Source organism: Gymnodraco acuticeps, unplaced genomic scaffold, assembly GCF_902827175.1.
Source record: "Gymnodraco acuticeps unplaced genomic scaffold, fGymAcu1.1, whole genome shotgun sequence".
NCBI classification, from domain to species: domain Eukaryota; kingdom Metazoa; phylum Chordata; class Actinopteri; order Perciformes; family Bathydraconidae; genus Gymnodraco; species Gymnodraco acuticeps.
The window spans coordinates 2,047,035-2,072,268 of NW_022992284.1; the positions used below are offsets into that span (position 1 = coordinate 2,047,035).

The 25,234-nt window shown below is 43.0% G+C and overlaps 1 protein-coding gene across 1 annotated transcript; it reads left to right on the forward strand.

Annotated features, from left to right (window-relative positions):
* The first annotated feature begins 1,312 nt into the window (after positions 1-1,312).
* Positions 1,313-21,909, forward strand: zbtb46 (zinc finger and BTB domain containing 46). Its single transcript, XM_034207475.1, is given in 5 exon segments — positions 1,313-2,395; positions 20,556-20,755; positions 20,757-20,777; positions 20,938-21,042; positions 21,044-21,909. Coding segments are annotated over 4 exon segments (864 nt in total). The 5' UTR covers positions 1,313-2,395; positions 20,556-20,590; the 3' UTR covers positions 21,617-21,909.
* The last annotated feature ends 3,325 nt before the right edge of the window (positions 21,910-25,234 follow it).

Here is a 25,234-nt window from a genome sequence, read left to right on the forward strand (position 1 = left end):
ATCATGTCAACAATTAGTTTAGTGCCTCGGAGCCATCGCGTCTACAGCTGATAGTTGGTAGGCGCACAGGTTGGAGACATGACACAATGAAACTCCTCGAAATCGTTGCGCTGTTACAGTTGGCCGTCGGAAAAGCTACTGTATATGAAGGCCTGTCTTTATGTTTCCGCTGATTTCTTTTATTCCCGTCCATTGGCATCATGTTAGCCACGGCATGAGTGTATTTCTGACAGCTAAATAGCCGGGCGAGTGAGCAGGCGACAGTCTGAAAGTACGCCTACCTGTTCCATACGTGATCGCCAGCTGTCTGTTGCGCGTGTTGATATTTGGAGACGCTGTCAGTCGTTGATTCGCACATTGTACATTTCACACACTATCAGAGAACACAGGCAGGTGATTTTCAATGGGAAAACGCTATTGATGATTACTTTAATTTGTCTAGACTTGTGTTTATTTTTGGCAAACTGCTCTAAAATGTAAATTAAAAGACATGCAATTAACTAAATGGATAACGCAGTTGCGCAAATATTATTTAAATACATTTCATACACCTCCTGCACACATGTATTCTTTGTACTTTTAAGAAATATCCCGCTAGATATCCAGTAATATGCAACACTTTCAGAACATACGTGATCCTCTGTTTGGCTTTCTGTCAGCTGATCGAGTTGAATGAAAACAGCCGATCCTGGGGAAATTTGCAAAGTTTTGAACAGCGTGACAACCTATCGCCTACATCGGCTGCGGGGGAAATTGTCGTGCACAGATACCATGATGGCACACAAAATAAAGGGTGATGCTCCGTGCAGCCGTCTGGAGGGGATTCAAAATGAAAGCGCTCAGAGGCTGGAAGACAAGGGCTTAAACCCTCCTCCTTCTCCACTCGATTAACCTCCAAAAGGGGGATTTCTCCAGCTGGACATTTCTGCTGCGTCAACACCCAGCCCCAGAGTATCAGACAAGATGAGGGGGGATTTTGTTTGCAGATGATGCTGCCTGTCGGTGTATTTTTTCTAATTGTTGAGCTACCGCTGATAATTATCTGATCCGAGAGTTAAAGTGTGGCGTCAAGTGTTTGTTGGCGACTGGAGCTGAAAGCGTCTCTCTCTCGCAGCTTCCCTGTCTGTCTCCTGCTCTGTGTGTGTCTGCTGTCTGTGTCTGCCCTCTCAAACCGGTCAGTTCCGTCTTCCTCCATTTTCTACCATGCTTACCATGTGAGAAAGGGGAACAGCCCCACTTCATTCACGCTCATATGTGTAAACAGTGAGTCGTGCTCCTCCAGCGCTGCCTGCTGCCAGGTGAGTCTCCAACAAAATAATCTGTCAAAGTAACACAGAGCTCAGCTAATCATCATCTCTGCACTAGGGTTTCCCAACTTTGTTTATAAAACCAGCTTAGATTGACCCACAGATTCCTTTTTTATTGTTTACTTTAATTATTACACTTAATTATGGGAAATGCAAAGCATTGTTGTTGAGTAGATAATAGTAAATGTACATCCACTGAAAACACAGAAACTCAGTCGTTCTGCTAACTTTAGGCAAATTATATACCACTACACATTTAATAGGAGATTCTCTGCCTCTCCAGAATAGTCTCTGTGTTTTTATTTTATCCTAGTTTGAGGAACTTAAAAGTGCCAGCCAGCCATGTTTTACTTTGCTTTTAAGTTCACACTCTCAGTTTGAGTTGAAACAGTACAGCCAGTTAGATCCAAGCATCTTACTCTGTTTGACAGTGGCTAACTGGATTAAGAGACAATCTAGTGATTTTTTCCAAATTGTCTTAAACCTCACTGGATTTGTCTGCTTGTTTTGTCCTCCCTGCTGTGGAGTTAAGGGTTGGTGCTTGATATGTTAAACCCTCCAAAGTCTTTATTCAGTAATTAAATTACTGTAAGCTCGTGTTGAATGCATGTTCATCCGTGCTCATTTTGTAACTATCGAACAGGAGGTAGCTTATCTTTTGTTTTAAATCTTGACAATCCTCAACTATAATGGCATTACTACACCTTGGCATCGAGGCTCGGAACATCTCCCAGAATGCTTTGTGTCTGTGTGTTTGCCCCCTGCTCAACCACTGAGGTTTCTTCCCCCGAGGTAGATCTGTGCAGTGTTTCCATTACAAGAGCAGTGGACATCAGTGTGTGCATGTGTGTATCTTTGTGTGTGTCTGCACCTTCTCCATCTGTGTGTTCCACGGGGAAAATATAATACAGACCAAGACAGCAGCTACAAGGATGAGTGGAGGAGTAGTGTAGGCGAGATCGGCCGAAAGATGGAAAAAATATTAGCTGCTCGTGTGCTTGTGGGATTGCAAAGGAGGATTTGAAGCGCTTTCCCTCTTGTGTTATCTCTCATGAATGGACCTTTTTAAAGTTGATTAAACATTATAGGTGAGTTGAATCTATATTTTTTAGGTTTTTCTTGGTTTAAAGCTGATGTGCTATTTGTTGAAAGTGGTGGAGTTGTCACTCACTTGGATTTGTGTGCATGGTGAGGGTGTGTCAGGGTGTAAAAAGAGGGTGAGAATATGAGACGAGGGGCTTGGTTTGGGTGGGAGTCAGGTTTGGAGCTTGTGACACTTGCCTCTTCACTGTTTGCGTGTGTGTAAGCCTGCTGGTATGTAGGTGGTACTCCTGAACTGTGTGGTAGCAGGTTAGTCTGTTTAAGTTACGCAAACCCTGAGGATAGTGTGCTACCCCCTCACAAGAGTAAATGTTTTTATAGACAACCTGACAATAAACTGAGCAGTAAGTTTAAATCTGGTGTACATTCCCTAGATATAGACAAAAAGAGGGCAAATGATCCCTAAGCACTCATTTGTTCCCTGTTAGCCACCTTGTACTCCATTCATCTCTGTCTCTATCTCTCTCTGCCAGTTTTCTCTTCCTGATCCCCCCTCGGAGCTCACTTGTTAATGGGAACACCTGTTTGGCTAACACACTGCAAAATGAACCATTTACACTCGCGTGTACACATCGTACATGACACGCCAAGGCTCTCCTGAGTTTTCTGACAACTCTGTCTTCCATTTGTCACACTGTGAATATTATCATTCTCACGTCTGATTTGGAATCAAGACAGTTTTGCGAACATTAACCTCCGTATCCAAAGCAGCTCCCTCCCCCATCCCCTAATAACTCCCAAGGCTTTTTAGCTTAACTGCCTCTATAGCTCATTGTGCAGTGCTGAATACAGGTGTTCCTAATCCCTGTGGGGTTACACGGATGCTGTGGGGGGTGTGTGTGTGGTTGTGTGGGAGAGTTTGTGTGTAACAGCTGTCTTCCCTATCCACCTATCTGACAAGCTCATCCTCCCCCCAGCAGATAGAACAGGTGAGTTTAAGATATTCCCACCTCAAAATACACACACACACACACACACACACACACACACACACACACACACACACACACACACACACACACACACACACACACACACACACACACACACACACACACACACACACACACACACACACACACACGCTCACCACACAGGAATACTCTCCAACACCCCACTTGTCTTTTCACGTAGGTGTTAATATTTCATAGCTCTGTGTGTGTGTGTGTGTGTGTGTGTGTGTGTGGGCATGCACCTGCACGCAAAGCAGAATGTCAATGAAAGCAATAAGCTCTCTTGTTCTTTCCTTTTGTTCTTTTGTCTATGAATTTTAAATTAGGAGGTAATTTTCAGCTTTACCTCTAATTTGTATAATCTACAAACAAGAATTGAAAGTCCAGAAGCGTATTTATAATTTGATTGTTGCTAAAAAAATAAATGCAAAGAGGGCATTTATTCAGTGAAAACGGCAGGTTGTCAGAATCTTTCTTAGGAGTTGTTGATTTTGCAAAACACCTTTTTGGATCACACATTCCTGAGAAAAGAGAAGATGGTTTTCAGTTTGTGTTTTTATCAGGGTGTGTGTTTCTTTTATTTAGGAATGCAGAGCATACCAACTCACTCCAACCAGAGCCTCGTGATCACACAATGCTTATCAGTGTCATGAATTGTTTTTCTGGAATTTACAACATTTTCTAACAGCAGTTACCAATTGCATCAATGTCCAGCGTCGGTCCAGCCTTGAAATAGAATCCTCTTTATGTGTACTCCTAATTGTTGCTTTTATTACCTGTGGATTTTCACTTTTTCAGATGCTGTCATAACAAATATTGCAACAATTAAAGTGAGGATGGCAGTAATTTCACACGTCAGGTTAATGCATTTCAATTAGCTTTCTCAAAATGAAAGGAAAATGTAAAGGATAGAAAAAGTATATATTATCTCCAGACTATATTTTTTGCAAAGAATAATTAGCATTAATGTGACTTTCTTATAGTGGTATGTATAATGCTTTGAATTTTGAAATACCTCCAAACTAAAACTCACCTTATGTTTAAAGATATCCTGACTGAAACTTGTCAAATGTGTTTTCTCACTGTTCACAACTCTTTGAAAGATTACATTGATCTGCTGTGACCTAGTGATTCTAATTTCCTCATTATAAACCGCTGATATGACTCCACTAATGAACTGACAAGGGACCGGTTATTGTTTTCATGATTTTCATTCTTTCACCAGGAACGGACAAAATATGTTGTCTTCTTAAACAGGCTTTCCAACTTACTCTAAATTATTTAACTACTTTGGAAAATCTTACACTTTTTCTTTTGTTCTTTAATGGTTTCCACTTGTCACTTTATATGTCTCCGATGTGCAGGTTGGGCATCGTATTGCAGTATAATTATCTAGCTGAGCAGGACTGGTAAACAAGGGGGAAAGAACTGTCTACACACACAGAGACAAAGATACACACACAAAGTATTTACCAAATATTTAGTCATATCAGCTATACATTTTGCAGAAGGATCACTATATTTTTAGACCCATTTCATAAGCTCATAATGAAATGAAGGTTTTGGTTGGTAAAAAATGTCTTTGCAGTGAACCGACAGCTGAAAGCCTTGTATTTGAATGCGGTTGTTAGTTGTTTTTTTCCGAGTGAAAGAGTTTGTCTTTTATACACACAGTGTGAGTATTTGATGAGAAATTGAGCGGCTTTGAGCAAATACATCTTTAGAAACAGTCAACTAGCCTCGGGCTGTGGCTGGTGAGAGATTTCCATATCAAAGCTCAGGTGAGAGAGGGAGACAAGGGAGGCAGAGAGAGGAAGGAAAAGAGGGAACGTTAAGGGGAGAAAATGGGGAGGGGGTGTGATGAAACAGACATCCACTCCGTAAGAGTTCTAGCCCTTGTTATTCTGTCGCTTTTGTGTGCAGCACAGTTTAGTCTGTGTGTGGCTGTCTGTCTCAATCTAAACTCCTGCGTTAAAAAAACAACCAGAGGGAAGGTTGGAAAGACTCAAATACGAACCATCACCTTTCTGTACTCAAAACCATACAAAAACTGTCTCCATAACCTTCTGTTGACTGGAGCTGACCGCAGAAACAGTGTGTGGAGAAGAAAATGGTTTTCTCCCACCGATACTGCCTAACATCTGACCTGTGAGCTTCTGCCAATATTTGGATCCCTGTTTAATATTATTACCAAAGCATAAAACCATAATTTTCCCTGGAAATATTTATCTTCTTTAGCTATAAGCATCAGACCTGACCTCCATGGAATTGATGGCGACACTGTAATTAATGGATAGAGTTTTCATTTGGCGCTTTCAAACGTGTGTGTGCCTCTGTGTGTGTTTCTGACGAACATTATCCTGCTTTGTAGAGTTTTGTAATCCAGCCATGGACTCTGGCTAGAGTGCTAAAGTGCTGCTAACAAGGCCTGTTTAACATTCTCTCCCCTGCTCAACATACAATTATTCCACTTCGCTGCCATTAACATGTACAGTAGGACTGGGCTTTTAATTGGCCTGATATGACTAATGCCAGATCAACTTGGATTTGCTAATTAGTTTTTGCTTTAAAAGTGCCATCAGGACATGAAATATTCATTGATGTGAGGTGGAGCGAGGACTGTGGGTGGTATTAGTGGGATATTAGTGGTATAGGCAGGCTGTTCCAATGTGCTGGGAGAAGAAGATTGAACCTTCATTGGCCTGTTGTGGTCGGTTATTCATACTTTGGGTGAGGTGTTAGTTTTTCGTCATAATTTCAGACACCCACACAAAGACACACGCACACATTCATCCAGCGTACGCACACACCACCTCCATTCTCCGCATCACAAGGCCACCTCTTCTTCTTCTTCTCCAGCCCCCACCTCCTCTCTGTCTCTCCTGATCTCACCTCCCCCTCTGCCTTCCTCCCCTTCCCATTATTTCAACTCTTCGTTTATTTCTTGCCTCCTCATCTCCCATCCTTTTATTTTCTCCTCACCTTTTCCGTCCTCCTCCTCTCTCTGCTATTCCTCTTCATCCACCTTCTCCTTTTCCCTCCCACTCCTTAATCTTCAAACTCTCCTCCTCCTCCTCCTCCTCCTCCTCCTCCTCCTCCTCCTCCTCCTCCTCCTCCTCCTCCTCCTCCTCCTCCTCCTCCTCCTCCTCCTCCTCCTCCTCCTCCTCCTCCTCCTCCTCCTCCTCCTCCTCCTCCTCCTCCTCCTCCACCACCCCCTCCTCTGCTGTAAGTGGGCCAGGTGCCTCCTGTGGCCTCCCCTACTCCATTTCTCATTTTTACCCTTCCTCTACTCCTTTTCTCATTTCTACCCTCTCCCTGTTCTCTTTCCCATTTTTATCCTTCCCCCTGACCCTAGCTCATATTTATACATCCCCTCAATCCAACAGTTAGCAACCATTGAACGTGTTTTCCAGTTTTCTGCTGAAACAGAAACAATTGTTGTTAAGATAACTTCTTGCTTTAGGTTAGAATGTGAGAAGAACTTGGATGATTTGTATTCCTTTTTCAGCACTGAAAAAGTGTAACTTTATAATCAGTGATTAAAATGGAGGGTTATCATTGCTTCTGGACACTTCATGAGCTCCCCTAAGTCAGTTCCCTTTTTATTAACAATAGAGGTGAAGCCAATCCAAATGTGAACAGAAGTGAGTAGGTTCACATCCCCTTTTCAGTGGTGAGGGGAAAATTTCCCCAACGGCCTTGTTGATGCACCTTCCAATGTTGCATCCACACATACATCACCGATGCATGCACACATCCTCATTGTTACTGTCTTTGTGTTCTCTTGTCGCCCTGTGAATGCACACGGTGAGCTGGCAATGTGCTTTTCACCTCATCTCGTCCTGTCTATTTTATTTTTTCCCCACTGTTCCTCTTTTCATCCATTGTCATTCTGTCTGCCTTTGTCTCTGGCTGGCTCTATCTCTTGTCCTCTTCTTTTTTACTCTCTCTTTCTCACCCCCGCACCCCTTCCTCTCTTCCTCCTGTCTTCTGTGCCACCCCCCTTCTCTCGTTTGTTTTCGCGTGTGTGCTGGTGTGTCACGAAGGGGGTGGCGGTTGATTGTCAGTGGTTGGTGGTTTGGATGGACACCTGATACTGGCACTGCCTCACGATGTGGGAATGTGTGACTTCTTCAAAACTAGGTTTCCAAGGTGGGTGTTGTCCTTAGCGATGGTGAGCAAGAGCATGGAGGTTTGAACAGTGGACCTATTGTCTATACCTCTCTCTCTTTGTTTCCCTTAAGTCTGGTACTGTACTTACATTTAGAGTTCTTTCCATGTCTGTCGTTGGGGAAAATAAGCAAAAGCCTGCGAGCCATTGCTTTTCATGTTAGTCAACAGGTGACAGTCAAACGTCAAACCACATTGGAGCAGACGTGCTCTGAGTGGATAGACTGACAGATAAGAAGGAGGTAGAAAGGATGACAGGAGAGGACAGGACAGAAAAGAGGATCCAGGTGAGGCATTTGTCTGGTCGTTCTTCGTCAATCACAGTGGACGTGGTATAGCCTCAAGCCACACCATGCAAAAGTCCATAGAAGAGTTCCATCAATTACACTTAAACAAAGGAAACTCTTCCTGAAACTTTCCTTGCAATCTGCTGTTTGTTTTTCATCAGTTTCCTTGCTGCTATTCCTCCCTGAAGAGCCAATCACGGCACAAACAAGGAAGACAAAGAACTTCAATGATTTTGCGTCTTCACTGATCACTATTAGAGTTTACTCAGCACAAGACCGCAAGCCGGTCTATGTTGGAACTGTTAAAAAGATCGCTGAAGGGGCAGACCCTCAGTATCGATGCTACGTATTGATGAACGTCTGTGGTGATACACTGTGCGGCATATTGAACTCTTAAGTCTCGCAGACAAAATGAAGTGTCCTCCATGTTCTCCAGTAGTCCAGTTAGCAATGCTACAGTAGAGTAGAGGAGCCCACTGAGGCTCTGCAACCATCGATCTCGAGCTACACTGACGCCCCATCTGTCTTCCATTCTTCTTTTGTTTTCTTCATCACTACTTTTCTTATATTGCTTTCTTATTTGTTCCCCATCTCTCTTCACTTTTCCTTTCCCTCTTGCATCTCCCGTCTCCCACCCTCCTTCTTACCCTTCACTGTCTCTTTTCTGACTCCAAAATGTGAGTCTCTATATTTAGATGCTCCTCTCCTCTCCCCTTGATTTCTCTCCCTTTATCTCACCTCCTTTTTTTCCACTGTTGAAGGACAGATTCTCTAAAGCGCTCCAAGATTCATCAGTGTTGTATAGAAGCTGCTTTTTGATCAGCCTGATGAGTGACAACACAGCCTCGGGCTATTATATACAAATGTGTTTTTATAAACACTTCTCTATCTATATGTAAATCAATGTGCTGTTCAGTTGTTGTCCAGGAGGCTGTGGAGCGATGGTAAGTTATAAGGGAACATTGCATGTAAAGGACTAGGTTAATTCAGTTAAATTATGTGTTTTTCTTGTTTGTGTGTGCTCAGGAGTGTTCGTGAATGAGATTAGCTGGGAGTGAAGTCTCTTTTAATATTTGCTCAGAGGGGATGGAGGGTGTGCCTGTTGTCCTTGTGAGTACACACGTAAGACGCAGATTCATTGCTCCCCTCTTTGCGTGAGCTCATTGTAAGCTGCGGCCCAGTGTGGATTTGAGAAAGATTCCTCTGTTTGCCGTCTGACAGAGCTACAGTCACACCACGTAACTCTTACACACACAGACACACTCTCTGGACACCCGCCTCGGCAACAGATAGCTACCGGCCACCAGCAATGAGTCACCATCATTCAGTCATTCACTTGCACATTGCAAAACCACACATTTGAACAAACAACAATTAGCTTTAAGTTCCTTTAGGGCTGGTAGTGTTGTACCATATGTTCACTCTTGACATTTTCTTCCTCATGGTAGCTCTTTGTTTAATTTCCTTTATACTGATCATCAATTGTTCTACAATATATATGTGTGTGTGTGTGTGTGTGTGTGTGTGTGTGTGTGTGTGTGTTATAGTGTGAGACCTTTGTAGCTGGTGGCTCTAACAGCTCGGGAACAGGCCGCCTGGGTTCTGTGAGCTACAGTCATGTACATTCCCGTCTAGCTCGGTCGTGACAGCTTCCTTTTTCGCTGTGACAGGTTTTGTTTTAAGACCTATGAAAAGGTCTGGACAACAAGACACACACACACACACACACACACACACACACACAACACACACACCACACACACACACACACACACACACCACACACACACACCACACACACACACACACACACACACACACACACACCATCACACACCACACACACACACACACACACACACACACACACACACACACACACACACACACACACACACACACACACACACACACACTTTGAAAGGCTCGTTGGCAGAGACAGAGATCAGGGTTGGTGGTAAATGGAAGTTGCGAGCTGCTCTATAGACGTATACTGTGATCATCACTTTAGCCACAAAGCTATTTGGTTGTTTCTTTCAAACTAAACTGAGATTAAATGAAAAAAAGAAATGAAACTGGAAGACAAAAAGCAATTGTGGGTTAAAGTGAGTAAGATGCAGTAGGGGTAAAATTCTGTTGATTAATTTTTGTAGTTTATCAATGAGTGGTCACATGATCACACAGAGTGGAAATCAAAAGTAGGCTCACCTAAAGGTCATCAAAATGTGAATTATAGCGTTTCTGTTACACAGCATTGTTTTGAAAAACTCAATTACACTCCAATTACTGGGCTGATATATGTAAGGGTTTGGTTGTTTAGTTCCAGTCATGGGATGTCTTCAGCTTGCTTTGATATTTTTGATAAAATAGGCTTCCAATTTTCCACCTATTTTGAGAAAGCTCTTTTCCATTCTAACATGTCAAAGAATGTTTTTTTCAAGTTTGGAGAACTTTACTGGCCTTCACACTAAATCCCATCGAACACTTTTGGTATGAACAGGAACACTGACTGCGAGCCAACATCCCTGCAGCCAGGTTTTAAAATGTTGTGGAAAACCTTTCTAGAAGAGTGGAGCCTCTAGCAGCAGAATAATAATGCCCTTGGTTCTCAGATGAGATTTTCAACTATTACAAATGGCTGCTCTGTCTGTCATCTGTTAAATGTTCACAGTTTGGGAAATAGTATTAGCATGTGTCTTCCTTTCCCTTTCAAACAACTACACTGATATAACTCAAGGCTTCTTTTTAGCCTGTTTGTCAGACTGATCATCTTTAATTGCCCAGTATGACTCTGAAAATTAAATGATATGTTAATATTTTCCTCAGGTTAAAACAATTATAATATTGGCTTTGGTTTAAAAACACGAAGAGTATTGATTAGTTTTTTCACTAATAACTCTGGGGGAGGAAAGCAAAAGAAAAATACATGATTTATTTATGACCAAAAAACCACAAAAAGTTCCCAGAAGTCAGAAACTGACAATGTCCTCCCTCAAAACTCCCCCTCCCCTGAAGTCAGAGGTTGTAGATGAGAACATCATAAGTCTGATGCAGTGATGAAACTTGGTTTTATACCAAGATACCCCAACATTGAAGTTGTCGTTGTGATATGGGATCCCCCCCTACCATTTCCCCCTACCAGCTCCGAGCTGCAACACCACAGACACTCCCTGCAGGTTATTTCACTTCCCTGTTCCACACTGATAGGTTTTTCAAAGAAGTAGCCCCTTCCTGTCTTTGAATTACACCTAAACCTAAATCATTATTTGACTAGACTAGAGTGCAGTTTTGCAATTTCTTATTAAGTCTGTTTGGTGATTTAATGATAGAGCTGATAGAAACACCTCCAAACAAATATCCTGTTCAACTACACTGAACAAACATATAAATGCAACACTTTTGTTTTTGCTCCCATTTTTCATGAGATGAACTCAAAGATCTAAAACATTTTCTATTTACACAAAATAACCATTTCTCTCAAATATTGTTCACAAATCTGAAAAAATCTGTGATAGTGAGCCGTCTTCTTGGAGACAACCTTGCCCCGGATGGCCTTTGTTCCTCTCTCTGGGTTGATACCAATGAAGCGCCTGAAATCAGAACTGTTTCACCTGGTTAAATAAAGGCTACAAACTTCTCCTTTGTCGAGATAATCCATCCCACCTCACAGGTGTGGCATATCAAGATGCTGATTAGACAGCATGATTATTGCACAGGTGTGCCTTAGGCTGGACACAATAAAAGGCCACTCTAAAATGTTCAGTTTTATCACACAGCACAATGCCACAGATGTCGCAAGTTTTGAGGGAGCGTGCAATTGGCACGCTGACAGCAGGAATGTCCACCAGAGCTGTTGCCCGTGAATTGAATGTTCATTTCTCTACCATAAGCTGTCTCCAAAGGCGTTTCAGAGAATTTGGCAGTACATCCAACCGGCCTCACAACCGCAGACCACGTGTAACCACACCAGCCCAGGACCTCCACATCCAGCATGTTCACCTCCAAGATCGTCTGAGACCAGCCACTCGGACAGCTGCTGCAACAATCGGTTTGCATAACCAAAGAATTGCTGCACAAACTGTCAGAAACCGTCTCAGGGAAGCTCATCTGCATGCTCGTCGTCCTCATCGGGGTCTCGACCTGACTCCGGTTCGTCGTCGTAACCGACTTGAGTGGACAAATGCTCACATTCGATGGCATCTGGCACGTTGGAGAGGTGTTCTCTTCACGGATGAATCCCGGTTTTCACTGTTCAGGGCAGATGGCAGACAGCGTGTGTGGCGTCGTGTGGGTGAGCGGTTTTCTGATGTCAATGTTGTGAATCGAGTGGCCCGTGGTGGTGGTGGGGTTATGTATGGGCAGGCGTATGTTATGGACGACGAACACAGGTGCATTTTATTGATGGCATTGTGAATGCACAGAGATACCGTGACGAGAACCTGAGGCCCATTGTTGTGCCATTCATCCACGACCATCACCTCATGTTGCAGCATGATAATGCACGGCCCCATGTTGCAAGGATCTGTACACAATTCCTGGAGGCTGAAAACATCCCAGTTCTTGCATGGCCAGCATACTCACCGGACATGTCACCCATTGAGCATGTTTGGGATGCTCTGGATCGGCGTATACGACAGCGTGTTCCAGTTCCTGCCAATATCCAGCAACTTCGCACAGCCATTGAAGAGGAGTGGACCAACATTCCACAGGCCACAATCAACAACCTGATCAACTCTATGCGAAGGAGATGTGTTGCACTGCGTGAGGCAAATGGTGGTCACACCAGATACTGACTGGTTTTCGGACCCCCCCAGACCCCCCCAATAAAGCAAAACTGCACATTTTAGAGTGGCCTTTTATTGTGGCCAGCCTAAGGCACACCTGTGCAATAATCATGCTGTCTAATCAGCATCTTGATATGCCACACCTGTGAGGTGGGATGGATTATCTCAGCAAAGTTGAAGTGTTCACTATCACAGATGTTTTCAGATTTGTGAACAATATTTGAGAGAAATGGTTATTTTGTGTTTATAGAAAATGTTTTAGATCTTTGAGTTCATCTCATGAAAAATGGGAGCAAAAAACAAAAGTGTTGCATTTATATTTTTGTTCAGTGTATGATCTTTTTACCTCAAAGTTTAGTTTTAGTAGATAAATGGAAGTTGTTTTGACATTTAAATGACTCCTCCTGACACAGCTCAGTTCATCAGGGGCTCCACCCTTGTTTGCATAGGTGGGAATCCTGGCTACCCATCTGTGTTAGAGGCAACACATATCGAACAAAAGACTCACTGTTTAGCTATCTGTTCCCGTGCCTTCACCTCTTCTCTCCTCTCCTCCCTTATTCTCCCATCCTTTCCTTGTTCCACTCCTTTATTTCCGGCTATCACTCGTTTCTCCCTCCCTCCTGTACAGCCCTCTTTTTCTTGCATCTCCGTTGTCTTTACAGTCCTCCTCATCCGCCCCTCTCCCACTCTCCCCCCTCCTTTCATTTTGGGTTCTCCAACAGTGGTAATGAGATGTTTCATTATTTGCATTTCACAGCTTTTAATAGAGAGAGAATTTAGGCTAAGCCCCGGGTCGTCAGTCAGGGAGTTACCATGGGAGACATAGCAGGCTTAGGGGCCTAGAGAGAAAGATAGCCCAGAAACTACACTCACATACAGACACACATGCACAACTGTAAAGAAGGGAGACATAGAAAAAGGACAAACAGAGATAGGTAGGGCTGATATGACTTATCTGACTCGATTTGAATATGAATGTCAACTAGCCAAAGCTTAAAGGTTTGTTGAGTAACTCAAGGTGAAGTTAGTCAGGTTAAAGAGTCACTTCTTAGAGTTACACTTTGTTTCAGGTCACTCTAGGATGATCCCTGTCCATCCTTACTATGCCTGGATTTCCATAAGACGACACCAGGCTTAACACCTGCGTGGCCAAAGGTAATGGGACCAGGTGTCGGAGACAGCCCGGAGCTGCGGAATTGTGCACCTAAGTGTCCTAAGGGTCCTAAGCCGGACGGGAGGCTTAAAGAGGCAGATCTTTTGGCAGGTACACTGAATGTGAACATGCGCCAAAAAAAGCACGAGGTCTTCAGGTGTAAAGGTGGAGGGTCCAGGTATTGTTTAAGGGCGGTGGGTGTCGGAGGGGGACTGAGTTGTAAGAGAGCAATTTACGGAGGGGAGTAGCGCTAAGAGTCTCCCTAAGCCTCCTGGATCCTCTTTGGTCCCTCTCCACATGACATGGCTATCCTTCTATGAGTCAATCTCTACCTCCACCTTGACTTTTTGGGCGCCGGGCCAAAGAGAAACAGAGAGCGGACGAGAGAAAGGGAGAGCAAGATAGAGTGGCAAAATGTGGCATGATGGGGAAGGTGGGAGAAATAAAGGTGGACAGATGGAGGGGTGGTGGGATAAAAGAAACATGAACACTGAAGACAGGAACACATGCAGGGAGGTTCTACAGACAAGAAAAAAACGAGAGGCAAACATGAACAGGAACCGTATTTCCAACAGAAAATAAAGGCCGCTAAGAATGAGCCATTCACAGCTAATGGCTTTGATGTATTCGTTTTTCTAATTGCAGCTTGCATGCCTGCGTGCGAGTGTGCGTGTGTGTGTTATTTCTGTCCGTGCCTGCCTTGTTGATGGGCTGCCACCCTGGCTTGTCCCGGAAGGCTGCCAGCTCCGTCGGATTGGGGATTAACCCCGGGATAATGGCCTTGATGCCCAGTTGAGTGGAAGCAAAGCTGTTTAAAAAATATTGGCTGCCTGAGTCATTCTCCCCTCTCTTCCTGTCTCCCCATCTTTCTATCTTCAGTTGATGTTTTCTGCATTTCTCTTTTCTCTCTGTTTTTCACTGTTCTTTATTCTTTGGCTATTTACCTTTTTCTCTTTTCATTTGCTCCCTCTATGTGTAACCTCATCCAGAGTTCCTAATGACCTTTAATGGGCCTCGCATTTGCAAATGTTCAGCTAACATCGGTAACATTAATCACACATTCATGATTTTATTGTGGATTTGAAGAAAGTAGCAGTAAACCTTCGCAGTCTAATACAACTTTTATATTTTCTTTAAATGGAAGAACTAATATATTTTACTCTGGGAAGTAATGGCTGTTTTTAATCATACTGTCATGTGTTCGGAGAACAGTGCCTCCATTGTCCAGCCGGATATCATTTTAATTCCCCTTATGCATGCTGTCATTTTTTTCATTTTATTGGAAAATGTTGCTTTCTTCCTGTACCTTTTTAAGAATTTTAAAATGTTGTATCATATCATGTAAAAGATTATCTTTCACAACCTTTGGTTCTTGAGGCTAAAGTCATTTATTCACTTTTGTTTTTTTAAAGCTTTACACATAAAACCCTTTTGTGCAGACCTGACAAACTTTTTTTCAGAAACTGCCCACCATGATATGGTCGTGTTCTGGTGCAAGTCTGCAATAGAAAGGTGTTGCTTTTTTTGTAACTGAGGCTGGGATAGTTGACAACATAAATGCCAATTCTTGGCTACTGAATCCTGACATGATATCCCCCTCCTCCTTCTTCACAATTATTAATTTCTTCAATCTCAGGCCAGTTTTTACTGCATCCTCCCTGCTGATTTAAAACGACAATGCCAAGATAAAGTAGAGATGTGAAAGGAGGGGAATTCACTGCAAATAGAGTATCTTTAAAAGTAGAAATGATATGTACTGATAGTGTGATCCAACATAAATATTGGAGATGTATTGCTGCACTGTGTCGAGAGTTTATGAGTTAGCCGAAGTTACTTATGTGAACATCTACCATATACGTTTCCAGCCACCTGTATACACCACTCTCTAAACTCTGTTTTGATGTAAACCAACACTTTAGGAGCGTAAAACTCCATTATGGAGTTTTAAGGTTTAAGGTTTTAAGGTTGATAGATGGACAGAGCATACAGTCAGTTTATGAAGTTTGCTGAATATAGCTTCTGCTTATAGAAATAATGCTAATGAGATGGCAGTGAGAGAGGTTCAAAGCAGTGAATTAGCTGCCTATATACCCAAAAAATGAGCTGAAAAACCGATGTGGAGCTGAGATAAATTATATGAGATAATTATCAATTGTCTTACTAGAGCTATCACTTTTGACAGTTATATTTAAATGACCAAAAATACATGTTTGGCTTTAGTAATTTTGCATTTACAAAAACAAGTTCAGTCAGCACATCAAATGTATCTTTTCGATTTTCTCAGTCTGCTTTTGTCTTCATTTATTTATAGGAATTTAATTTATTTATTTTACTACTGCCTCTGTGAACTCGAGTTTGACATTCTCGTCCATCCAAAGTCGTTTTATCAAATAATGAGCAGAACTGTTACATTCGTTGAGCAGAGGTTCACAATTTGAATGTAGAGTGATTAGCTGAGGGTGGCAATTTTACAAGCAGCACACCGGCCACTAAATAAAAATATGCCCTGACCAACTGGAAACCCCTTAATTTAAATAAGTACAACCTGAGAGTATACGCAACTGCTTCGATAGTGCCAACACACATAAAGAAACCTGCAGACCTTGTGCCTGCAAGAATGATAATAAGAAAGCAGACCAGTTTGCTTCGAGTTTTATTTAATAAACTATGTTGTTTTTCATATATTATCAACCTGTTTGAAGATGTTTTGTGTGTTGTAAGACCCTGATGTGGTGTGATGTATCAATACCCCTTAAAATCACAGCATGAGCCCGCTGTGAAAGCTTTGAATGTGAAACACCTCGTGCAAACAAAGTATCTCTGCCTCTGATCCAAAAGGACCTTGCACACTGTCTCCCCTCGGTCCCATGCGGTCAAGGAGGCATTGAAAGTGGCTCGGAGGGACAGGCTGAATTAAGAGAAACACAAGAAGGAGGAAGCCCCATTCTCTCACTCCATCACACGTCTCTTCTCTTTAGTCGTCTGGCCGGGGCCTAAAGTGACTTTGCCTTGATGTGACCAGGACAAACCGGGTGTGATGCCGTGACGGCTCTGCTAAGCGTGTCAATGTGTGTTTTTTGTTCTTGCATGTGCTTGTGTATTTAGGGGCAGGGTATATGGTGTGTGTGTGGTTTTTATGGGGGGGATCGGGGCTCTTGATTTTGGTGAGGGGAAAGGAAGGGGGGTTAGGAGGACAGTCACTTTTGATTTGGCTTCAGAAGGGGTGACAGGGACTTGGAGCTCCGGTCGCAATGCTTTACTGAAACAATCGTCTCTGACCACAAAATAAGCGCTCTCAGACTGTCAAACCCTGGCCTGCTGATGACTTTCCCCTTGTTTTTTTTTCATGGTGACATTTCATAGAGGGATGAAAAGCTTTTTTCTGCTCTGTGACATCCTGAAAAGCAGCTTTAGTGTCTGTAGAGCCTTGGTGAGGCTGCTAATGCTTTGGATGAGACACACATGTCTCTGCCTCTCTCTCTTTACCTGTTTGTTCGAGCAAGTTCATTTTATCTTACCTTCCCCTATCGTGCCAAGTGGGGGAAAAAAGTATCCAGTTTTGGCCTTATTGATGGTCACGCCTTGAGGGGTAAGATGGAGTAGGTCTCAGAGAAAATAAATAGTGAACACTGGAGTGGCTTTTCTGGGTGTTTATGTGCCTATTGTACCCCCCCACTTTCAAAACACTGACCAAAACACACCTCTTCAGACTGGCTTGGTGAATTATGTTGTGTTGCTGTTTTAATATTTATTTATTTTCTTTTTTTTAATTCAATTTTATCATGTTTTATCAAACCACTGTAAAGCGTCTTTGAGCACCTGAAAAAGCGCTTTGAAATTAAATGTATTATTATTATTATTATTATTGTAATAGAAGCGTTGGGATTGGTTCATCTGGAAAAGGGGTCTTTGACTGGAGGGAATTGGAAATGCTGAAATTAAACAAGCCAATTTGCCAAGCGAAGAGTTTAGAGGTCAAAGCGCACTCCATTAAAGTTCCACCTCTCTCCTAACTACTGACTCAGTATGACTCTGAGTCTGTTGAAGCAATACATCTCATAAGACCTCTCCCTCTCTTCCTCCTAGTCCTTTGCTGCTGTGCTACCCTTCACTGATCATTGTTTTTGTTGCATTTGAGGCACCATTTAACATGGACCCACATTCACATCACATTCATAGTCGCACATTTGCTGAGAACGTAATTCTCCTTGTCCCACATACTTGGTTGCTAGATTTCCTTAAACCTGCCAAAATCCTGAATGTTTTACTGTATAAAAGGATTTTCAAATATATATTTTCTTAGTTTCCTAGAGTGTTATCTTGTTATGCAGATCTTTGTGGTTTGATTTATGATTTTGAGACCCAATACAATAGAGCTGGATCTACTTTCTCCCCCCAAAATACTGACAGTGTGGATTATCTTGAGTAATTGGGGCACTGTTTTTCAATTAAGTGAGCAGCACACTTTTAATTGCAATCCCCTCCAATATAATGGAGGGAAGGCAAACATCTCTGAGACAGATATCCTTTAGCTAGGTAGGTAGAAAAGGTATTGAGGTATTTCTCTCAGTGAATAAATGACTTTTTTCTGTCGTGTTTGTGATTCAAACAGTCAGAGCCAATCTTATATACCGGGACTATTCAATTTAATGTGGCCAGTGGCCCTGAGAGAAGAAGAGCAAAGAGAGGAGTCGCTGTGTCTTTAAAACCCTCGGTTTCTCTGCAAAGGTGAGAGGTGAAGACTCTCAATACCTCCATGAGAGCAATACAGAAAGAAAATAATAACTCAAGGTTGGACTGCCAATAGATGTAAGCTGAAGGAGAACACTTTTGCTTCAAAACTTGCCTTTCCAAACTCTGAGGGACACTGTTATTCTTCATTCTCGGCCAAGTTTTTTTCTCCACACTATTTTTGATTTCCTTGACTTAAATAAATGCCAGTCAAAGTGAAAAGTTGTGAGAGAGCCGTGCATTAATACAATTGAAGACAGTTTTGGGATGTTGTTTCAGCAGTTGTCACCGTCACTCCATCCATCACTACAGCCCGTCCACTGCTGTTCATGGGAGGTGTGTTTTGTCCCAGTGGACGTGGGAGACACTGTGGATTTATCTGATCTTACAAGCCATCAGGTTGAGCAGAGCTTTGCTAAACATGACCTGAAGTGTGCCGGCCCCCGAGCAAACGCTGCTGTCACCTTGGCCAACCCGAGCTGTCATCTCTCAGAATGGCCCATGAGAGCTGACAGCTGTGGCGTTCCCAAAACAAATCACTGCTGCGTTTGGTAACACTCTGCGTCCCCACGATTTAGCCCTCACCAAGACGAGAGCGGGAGCGGCGGCTGCTAATGCTCTGGCTAATGCACTGCCTGACTGTGTGTTTGTGTGTTCTTCTTCACCCTCTGTGAGTGTTGGTGTTTGCAAGGACTTATGAGGTTGATCTTTGTTTTTTTTGCCACTTAGTTGAATGGTTCAACACGGAGCAATGTTAAGGTCGGCTTTTTTTTCCTTCTGCTATCCTTTCTATGTGGCCTTTACCTGCATTCCTTCTATTGAGTTAGCTCAATATTACATTAGAAGTCATCTAACCTGAAGACAGCAGAAAATATCAGGAAATATGAATCCAACCATATGTTAGAGATCAAGTGGGACCAAAAGCTAGTCAAATCTTTCTCGGGTGAACATTCTAATCTTGAGCTTTTATTGTAAACTGCAAAAAAAATCCTGTCAATGAATACTGAAAAGTTGTATCTTCATTCACTGACAGTTGAGCAGGTCCACACATTGTCATTAAGGATCTTTTTCTGTGTAGTTTTCAGAAAAAAAACTTTGTGTTCACAACCCAGACTGAACTGTGAAAGATCAGAAACAGAGGTTTAACAGAGACTTTCCGTCTCAACTAGACAGATGATTAAATATTCACAGTTGAGAGATGGATGAAGAAAAAAAATAACAAGGAACTGAGGCTGTTTATTGATAAATGTAATGGTAAAGTGGTTTGTACTAAATGAGGTGTTTTTCTCCCTCTCAACTGTTTTGTGAAAGTGTCACGCTTTTTAACTGACGATTTTAATGAGCTAACCCACACACACACACACACACACACACACACACACACACACACACACACACACACACACACACACACACACACACACACACACACACACACACACACACACACACACCACACACACACACACACACACACACACACACACACACACCACACACACACACACACACACACACACACATCACACACCACACACACACACAGCACACACACACACACACACACACACACACACACACACACACACACACACACACACCACACACACACACACACACACACACACGGTTTTAAAAAAAAAAGATTTTTGTTACTGGGCTGTTTTTAGACATCAAACTACAGCATTTGAGATGTGGTCTCTATTGATGTCATTGTTTTTTATGTCACAGTCATTACTGAGATATCCTTACCCTGGCGCGCCTTGAAAGGAGAGGTTCAGCTAAATTTACTTATTTTTTCCCCCCTTACGTGAAAATGAATCTGACATTCCAAGCAAGGGGTTTTAATATAGCTAGAGCCATCATCCATGTATATGGACTTAACAGAGAAATACCTGAATATGTTGCCAGAAAAGTGGCTTTGATGTCATTTTCCCTGTACTATATATTTCTGCTTCTGTACACTCAAATGTCCATGCTGCACAATTGATGGCACATTATACTATATGTTTTGATATTACAGCTGAAGTAAACCTATTGCCTGTCTTTGTTTTGTTTCCCAGCAGATGTTTTGAGGAGAGGCTTTTGTTCAGCTACACAGATGAACAACAGAAAGGAGGACATGGAGATCTCCTCTCACTACCGTCAGCTCCTCAGAGAGCTCAATGAGCAGAGGCAGCATGGCATCCTCTGCGACGCCTGTGTCATTGTGGAGGGAAAGATCTTCAAGGCCCATAAGAACGTCCTTCTGGCCTCTTCACGCTACTTTCAAGACTCTTTACTGCCAGGTAAGGGACTGCCACACCTGGGAAGACGGGTCGAGGGGAAATGTGTTAGGTCCTTGTTTTTCTCTCCGATCATTCTGTGTGTTTTAAAAGCATAACAGAAGGTGCATTTACCGTATGAAAATAAACAAGACTGTTAATAATAATCTTTCTCACCCTTCAGGTTAAAAAAGGGGCAGACCCTCACCTCCAGACTACTGTCACTCACCTGGACATTGTCACTGCGACAGGCTTCAAAGCCATACTGGACTTCATGTACTCTGCGCACCTACCTCGCCCTCACCAGTAAGAACGTGATCGAGGTCATGTCAGCCGCCAGCTACCTGCAGATGACGGACATCGTCCAGGCCTGCCACAGCTTCATCAAGGCGGCGCTGGACATCAGCATCCGCTCTGAGATGGCCGATGAACTGACCGACTTTGAGATGGGAGCTGTGGCTGCTGCCGGCATAGGTGGAGGAGGAGAAGGAGGAGGAGGAAGAGGAGTGGGTTTTAGCAGGAGCAGGGGGTGGTTGCAGGAGGAGGAGGAGGAGGAGGTGGAGGAATCGTGGGCATGGCTTCTGAAGCCCTGGCCTCCATCATGTCTGGTCGCAGCACCTCCCCTTGGCTCGTGCGCCGCACCAGTCCGGCCAACTCTTCTGGGGACTCAGCCATCGCCAGCTGCCACGAGGGAGGCAGCACGTATGGCAAGGAGGACCAAGAAACCCCCTAAGAGCCATGAGAGCCAGGAGGAAGCCTGCCATGACTCCCAGCCCGCCTGGCCACACGACTACAGGCCTTGTCACCGTCAAAGAGGAACAGGTGTCCCCCGCCTCCTCCTCACATCCCCGGGACACTCCTAGAGGGGCCGCTCAGAGACAGGGGGAGGCTGGGGCTGGAGGCGCTGCTGGAGGAGCTGGAGAGGGGTCCTGGCAACCCCTCTCAGGGTCAGGGCGCAGGAAGAACAGGAAGAACAAGGACACTGTCAGGCATATTACCCAGCAGGCTGAGAGGAACTGGGACAGAGAGCGGGACAGGGAGAGGGAACGGGACAGTAGGCCTGGGTCTCCCCTGCCCTCCATGCTGGCTGTGGCCGGATGGAACTACAACGGACAGGAAATCCCAGGTAAGGCTGACCAACCTGCTCCATACACTGTTTACTGTCTCCCTTCTTTGAAAAGGTTTTACTGATATACACAAAACGCACTCACATGATATGTGAGAGTAAACCATGCTTTTTTCAGATCCAATAATGTTTTTATAATGGATTTGTTGGTTAGGTTATTAGTTTACTGTCACCAAAGCAGGTGGAATTGACTGTTATTGGCACTTAAAAATGCAAGGATGGATGCAGGCCAAAAGAAAGCAGACCTGCACTTATGTCTTGGAAAACACTTTGTGGCTCTCAGTTGATGACTTTGAGGTTTAAGAGTTTCCGAGAGTTGATGCAGTTTCCTTGTTGGCCTCTACTCGTTATCTTATTAAATAATGAGTTAATGATTGGTGAGATAATACGATTGGGCGAGATAATTAAGTGAGTGTGTTGTTTAAAAACGTAACTATAGGGAAATTGTATTTGTGCTTCTCTTTCTAACACTTTCTAACCAGATGGGCAGCAGGTGCAATCAAACTTCTCTGTCGACTTTTGTTATAACAAAGTTAATCAGTGTGCGCAAGACACTTTACAGGCTTTGAATCCTGAGAGGATATTGTAATGCTTGTTAGCAATCCTTACAGTTTAATGGTATACAATGACCTATTTTCCCCTCTGGGTTGAGATTAGCCAGGTTCTACACCTAACGTGTCAGTCCTAAGATGCTTATCTTAAATCTTGGTGGTGTGAGGTGAAGCCTTGGTCAAAGCAGACGGTAAATACAAAACTCCTCTTACTGCAGTGTATGTAATACACACTCCCACACAAACAGGACAATGCATTCACAAACACACACACACATTTATTTTGAGAAAGTGTCTCTTGTTCCTCAGCCTTGCAGAATTGTTTAGTGAACTCCTTTACACCAACAACTAATGCTGAAAAACATTTGACTATGTGTGTGATTGTGGATGGGTGTGTGTGTGTGCACATTGTGCGGGGCCCAAGGCGTCGATAGGTAGATCATTAAAAGTAAGAGAAGCTAATCCTGGGCGCATTAAGGGAGTTGGCTGTGAAATGGGCACACGAGCCAGCGAAAGAAAACAGGATAATTGAATTGACCTGGGTCACTGCACGGATTACCAGCTCCTCCTCGCCATCCGAGGCTCCTCCCCCTCTCCCTGGGGTTTAGGGAAGGACCTTCTGGAAAGGGCAAAAGGAGGGAAAAGGAAACGAGAATGGTGGATAAGAGGGTTGAGGAGAGGGACAAGAAAAACAGAGCCAAATCTTAGCATCCGTACGGGCTTAAAGGGTTTGTCTGCTTAACTGTAAGTGTCCTAACCCAGATTTTGTAACCTTCAGTCACACACTATTACGAGGCGAGTACAACCTTTATCTCATCTTCACACACACACACCACACACACACACACACACACACACACACACACACACACCACACACCACACACACACACACACACACACACACACACACACACACACACACACACACACACACACACACACACACACACACACACACACACAACACAGCACACAACCACACACACACACACACACACACACACACACACACACACACACACACACACACACACACACCACACACACACACACACACACACACACACACACACACACACACACACACTTAATACTTTTGGACAGTTTCTTGTGTTGGTAAAAGAAAAGAGTTTATTCTGACTGTGGTGACGAGGCAGCCATTACCAGACAAATGTTTTATCACCTAAAGGTTAGAGGAAGTCTAGTGTTGCTACTGGTGTAGCGTCACCTGGTGTTAGCCAAAAGACAACCATTTATCTGCCTTTCAACTAGGTTTCAAGACCATACTCACAATGGGTGACAAATCAAGAGTCTTTGTACCTTGAGGTTATTAACTATTTGGGTCTGCCATTTAGCAGTATCATGTTACCAGTGGGCTTACCTGAAGTTTAAGAATGGCAGTGTATGACAGTCAGGATAGGTTTAATATTGTGTGTCGAGTCAGTTTGCAGGAGGTGGTTTCTGTGTGTTTAGCGAAGGGTCTGGGGGATTGCTGAAACAGGTTTAGTGAGGCCATTATTGGATTGGGGGTGTTGTGATGGTTTGGTTGTGGGAGTTGCTCTTCTACTTCCGTCAATGTGATGCACATATATATTCTTACAATATAAATCCTTCCAAGTGAGGACGTTTGTGGGTTATTTAAGTCAGGGTAAAAAATACCCTGGATCCCCTGTGGATTTATGAGAGTTTGTCTACTTAAGTCTTAAGTCCCTTTAAGTCCGGATTTGTCACCTGCATTAGAAGATCCGAAACAGATGTACAGGCATATGGAAACGCCAAGGAATTAGAAAGTGATGTACGATTCTATTTAAAGTTTTTAATTACAACAATGACAGCATTAAAGCGGGTTCAAGGTATACACTAAAGATTCATCACATAAGACATAGAAACAACTTGCTATCCAATAAGAAAAACCCTTGCATACATATTAAATAATATTAACTTAAAAATAAATCTTCACTGTGATAGGTGGATTATTCCTCTAAATGACAGGCTTACAGCGCGTAGTTTTGATGAAGCATACAATATAAGCATACAGGTGTCAATTATGTTTGTAACCTTTTAGAGTATTTTATGAATCGTAAGGTGTCCTTGGGCGCAGTGAAAGGCACCTCCAAATACAATTTTATTAATGTTCTTATTATTAATGATATCAAATAATATCAATGTAGACCACATCAATCTTGATAAATTACTTTTATTGACCATTCCAATTGTCATTAAATTTTCTGTCGAATAAATAATAGACTATTTCAACTTGTCACGGCAGGAAAAAGCAAAGATTTGATTAATCACAACAACGATGGCTCCGTTCAATTAGTTGTCCCAGTAAACCTTGACAGTAATACAGTAGGCACAATATCAGCACCTTGAATGTGATACACATGAATAGAATGCTACCATTATAAAATCATTAAATACAGCTATGCATTTCCTGCTATGACATTTTCTAGATGTCTGTTGTGAGAAGCTCTGTTATTGATTAATGAATTGATCCTTTTTAGCAGTACGAGTCCTTTTTTGTTAAGCTGTATTTCAACAGTTTAGGGTTATTCGTTCTAATAAGATTAGGGTCGGTTTTTTTGGAAAATACATTTGGGTTCCATGAAGACACGTTGTTGGTTTCCATGAAGTGATGTGGAAGGTTTAAAGGAGAAAGGGCTTTAGTCTGGAATTAGCTTAATTGCTTCATTATTTATTGATGAGAAGTGCTTGGACACACACTATCTCTCTCTCTCATTCGTCTGTGATCGGCGTACATGCTTGCTATTAGTAACGCTTATACTACATACAACACGAGGG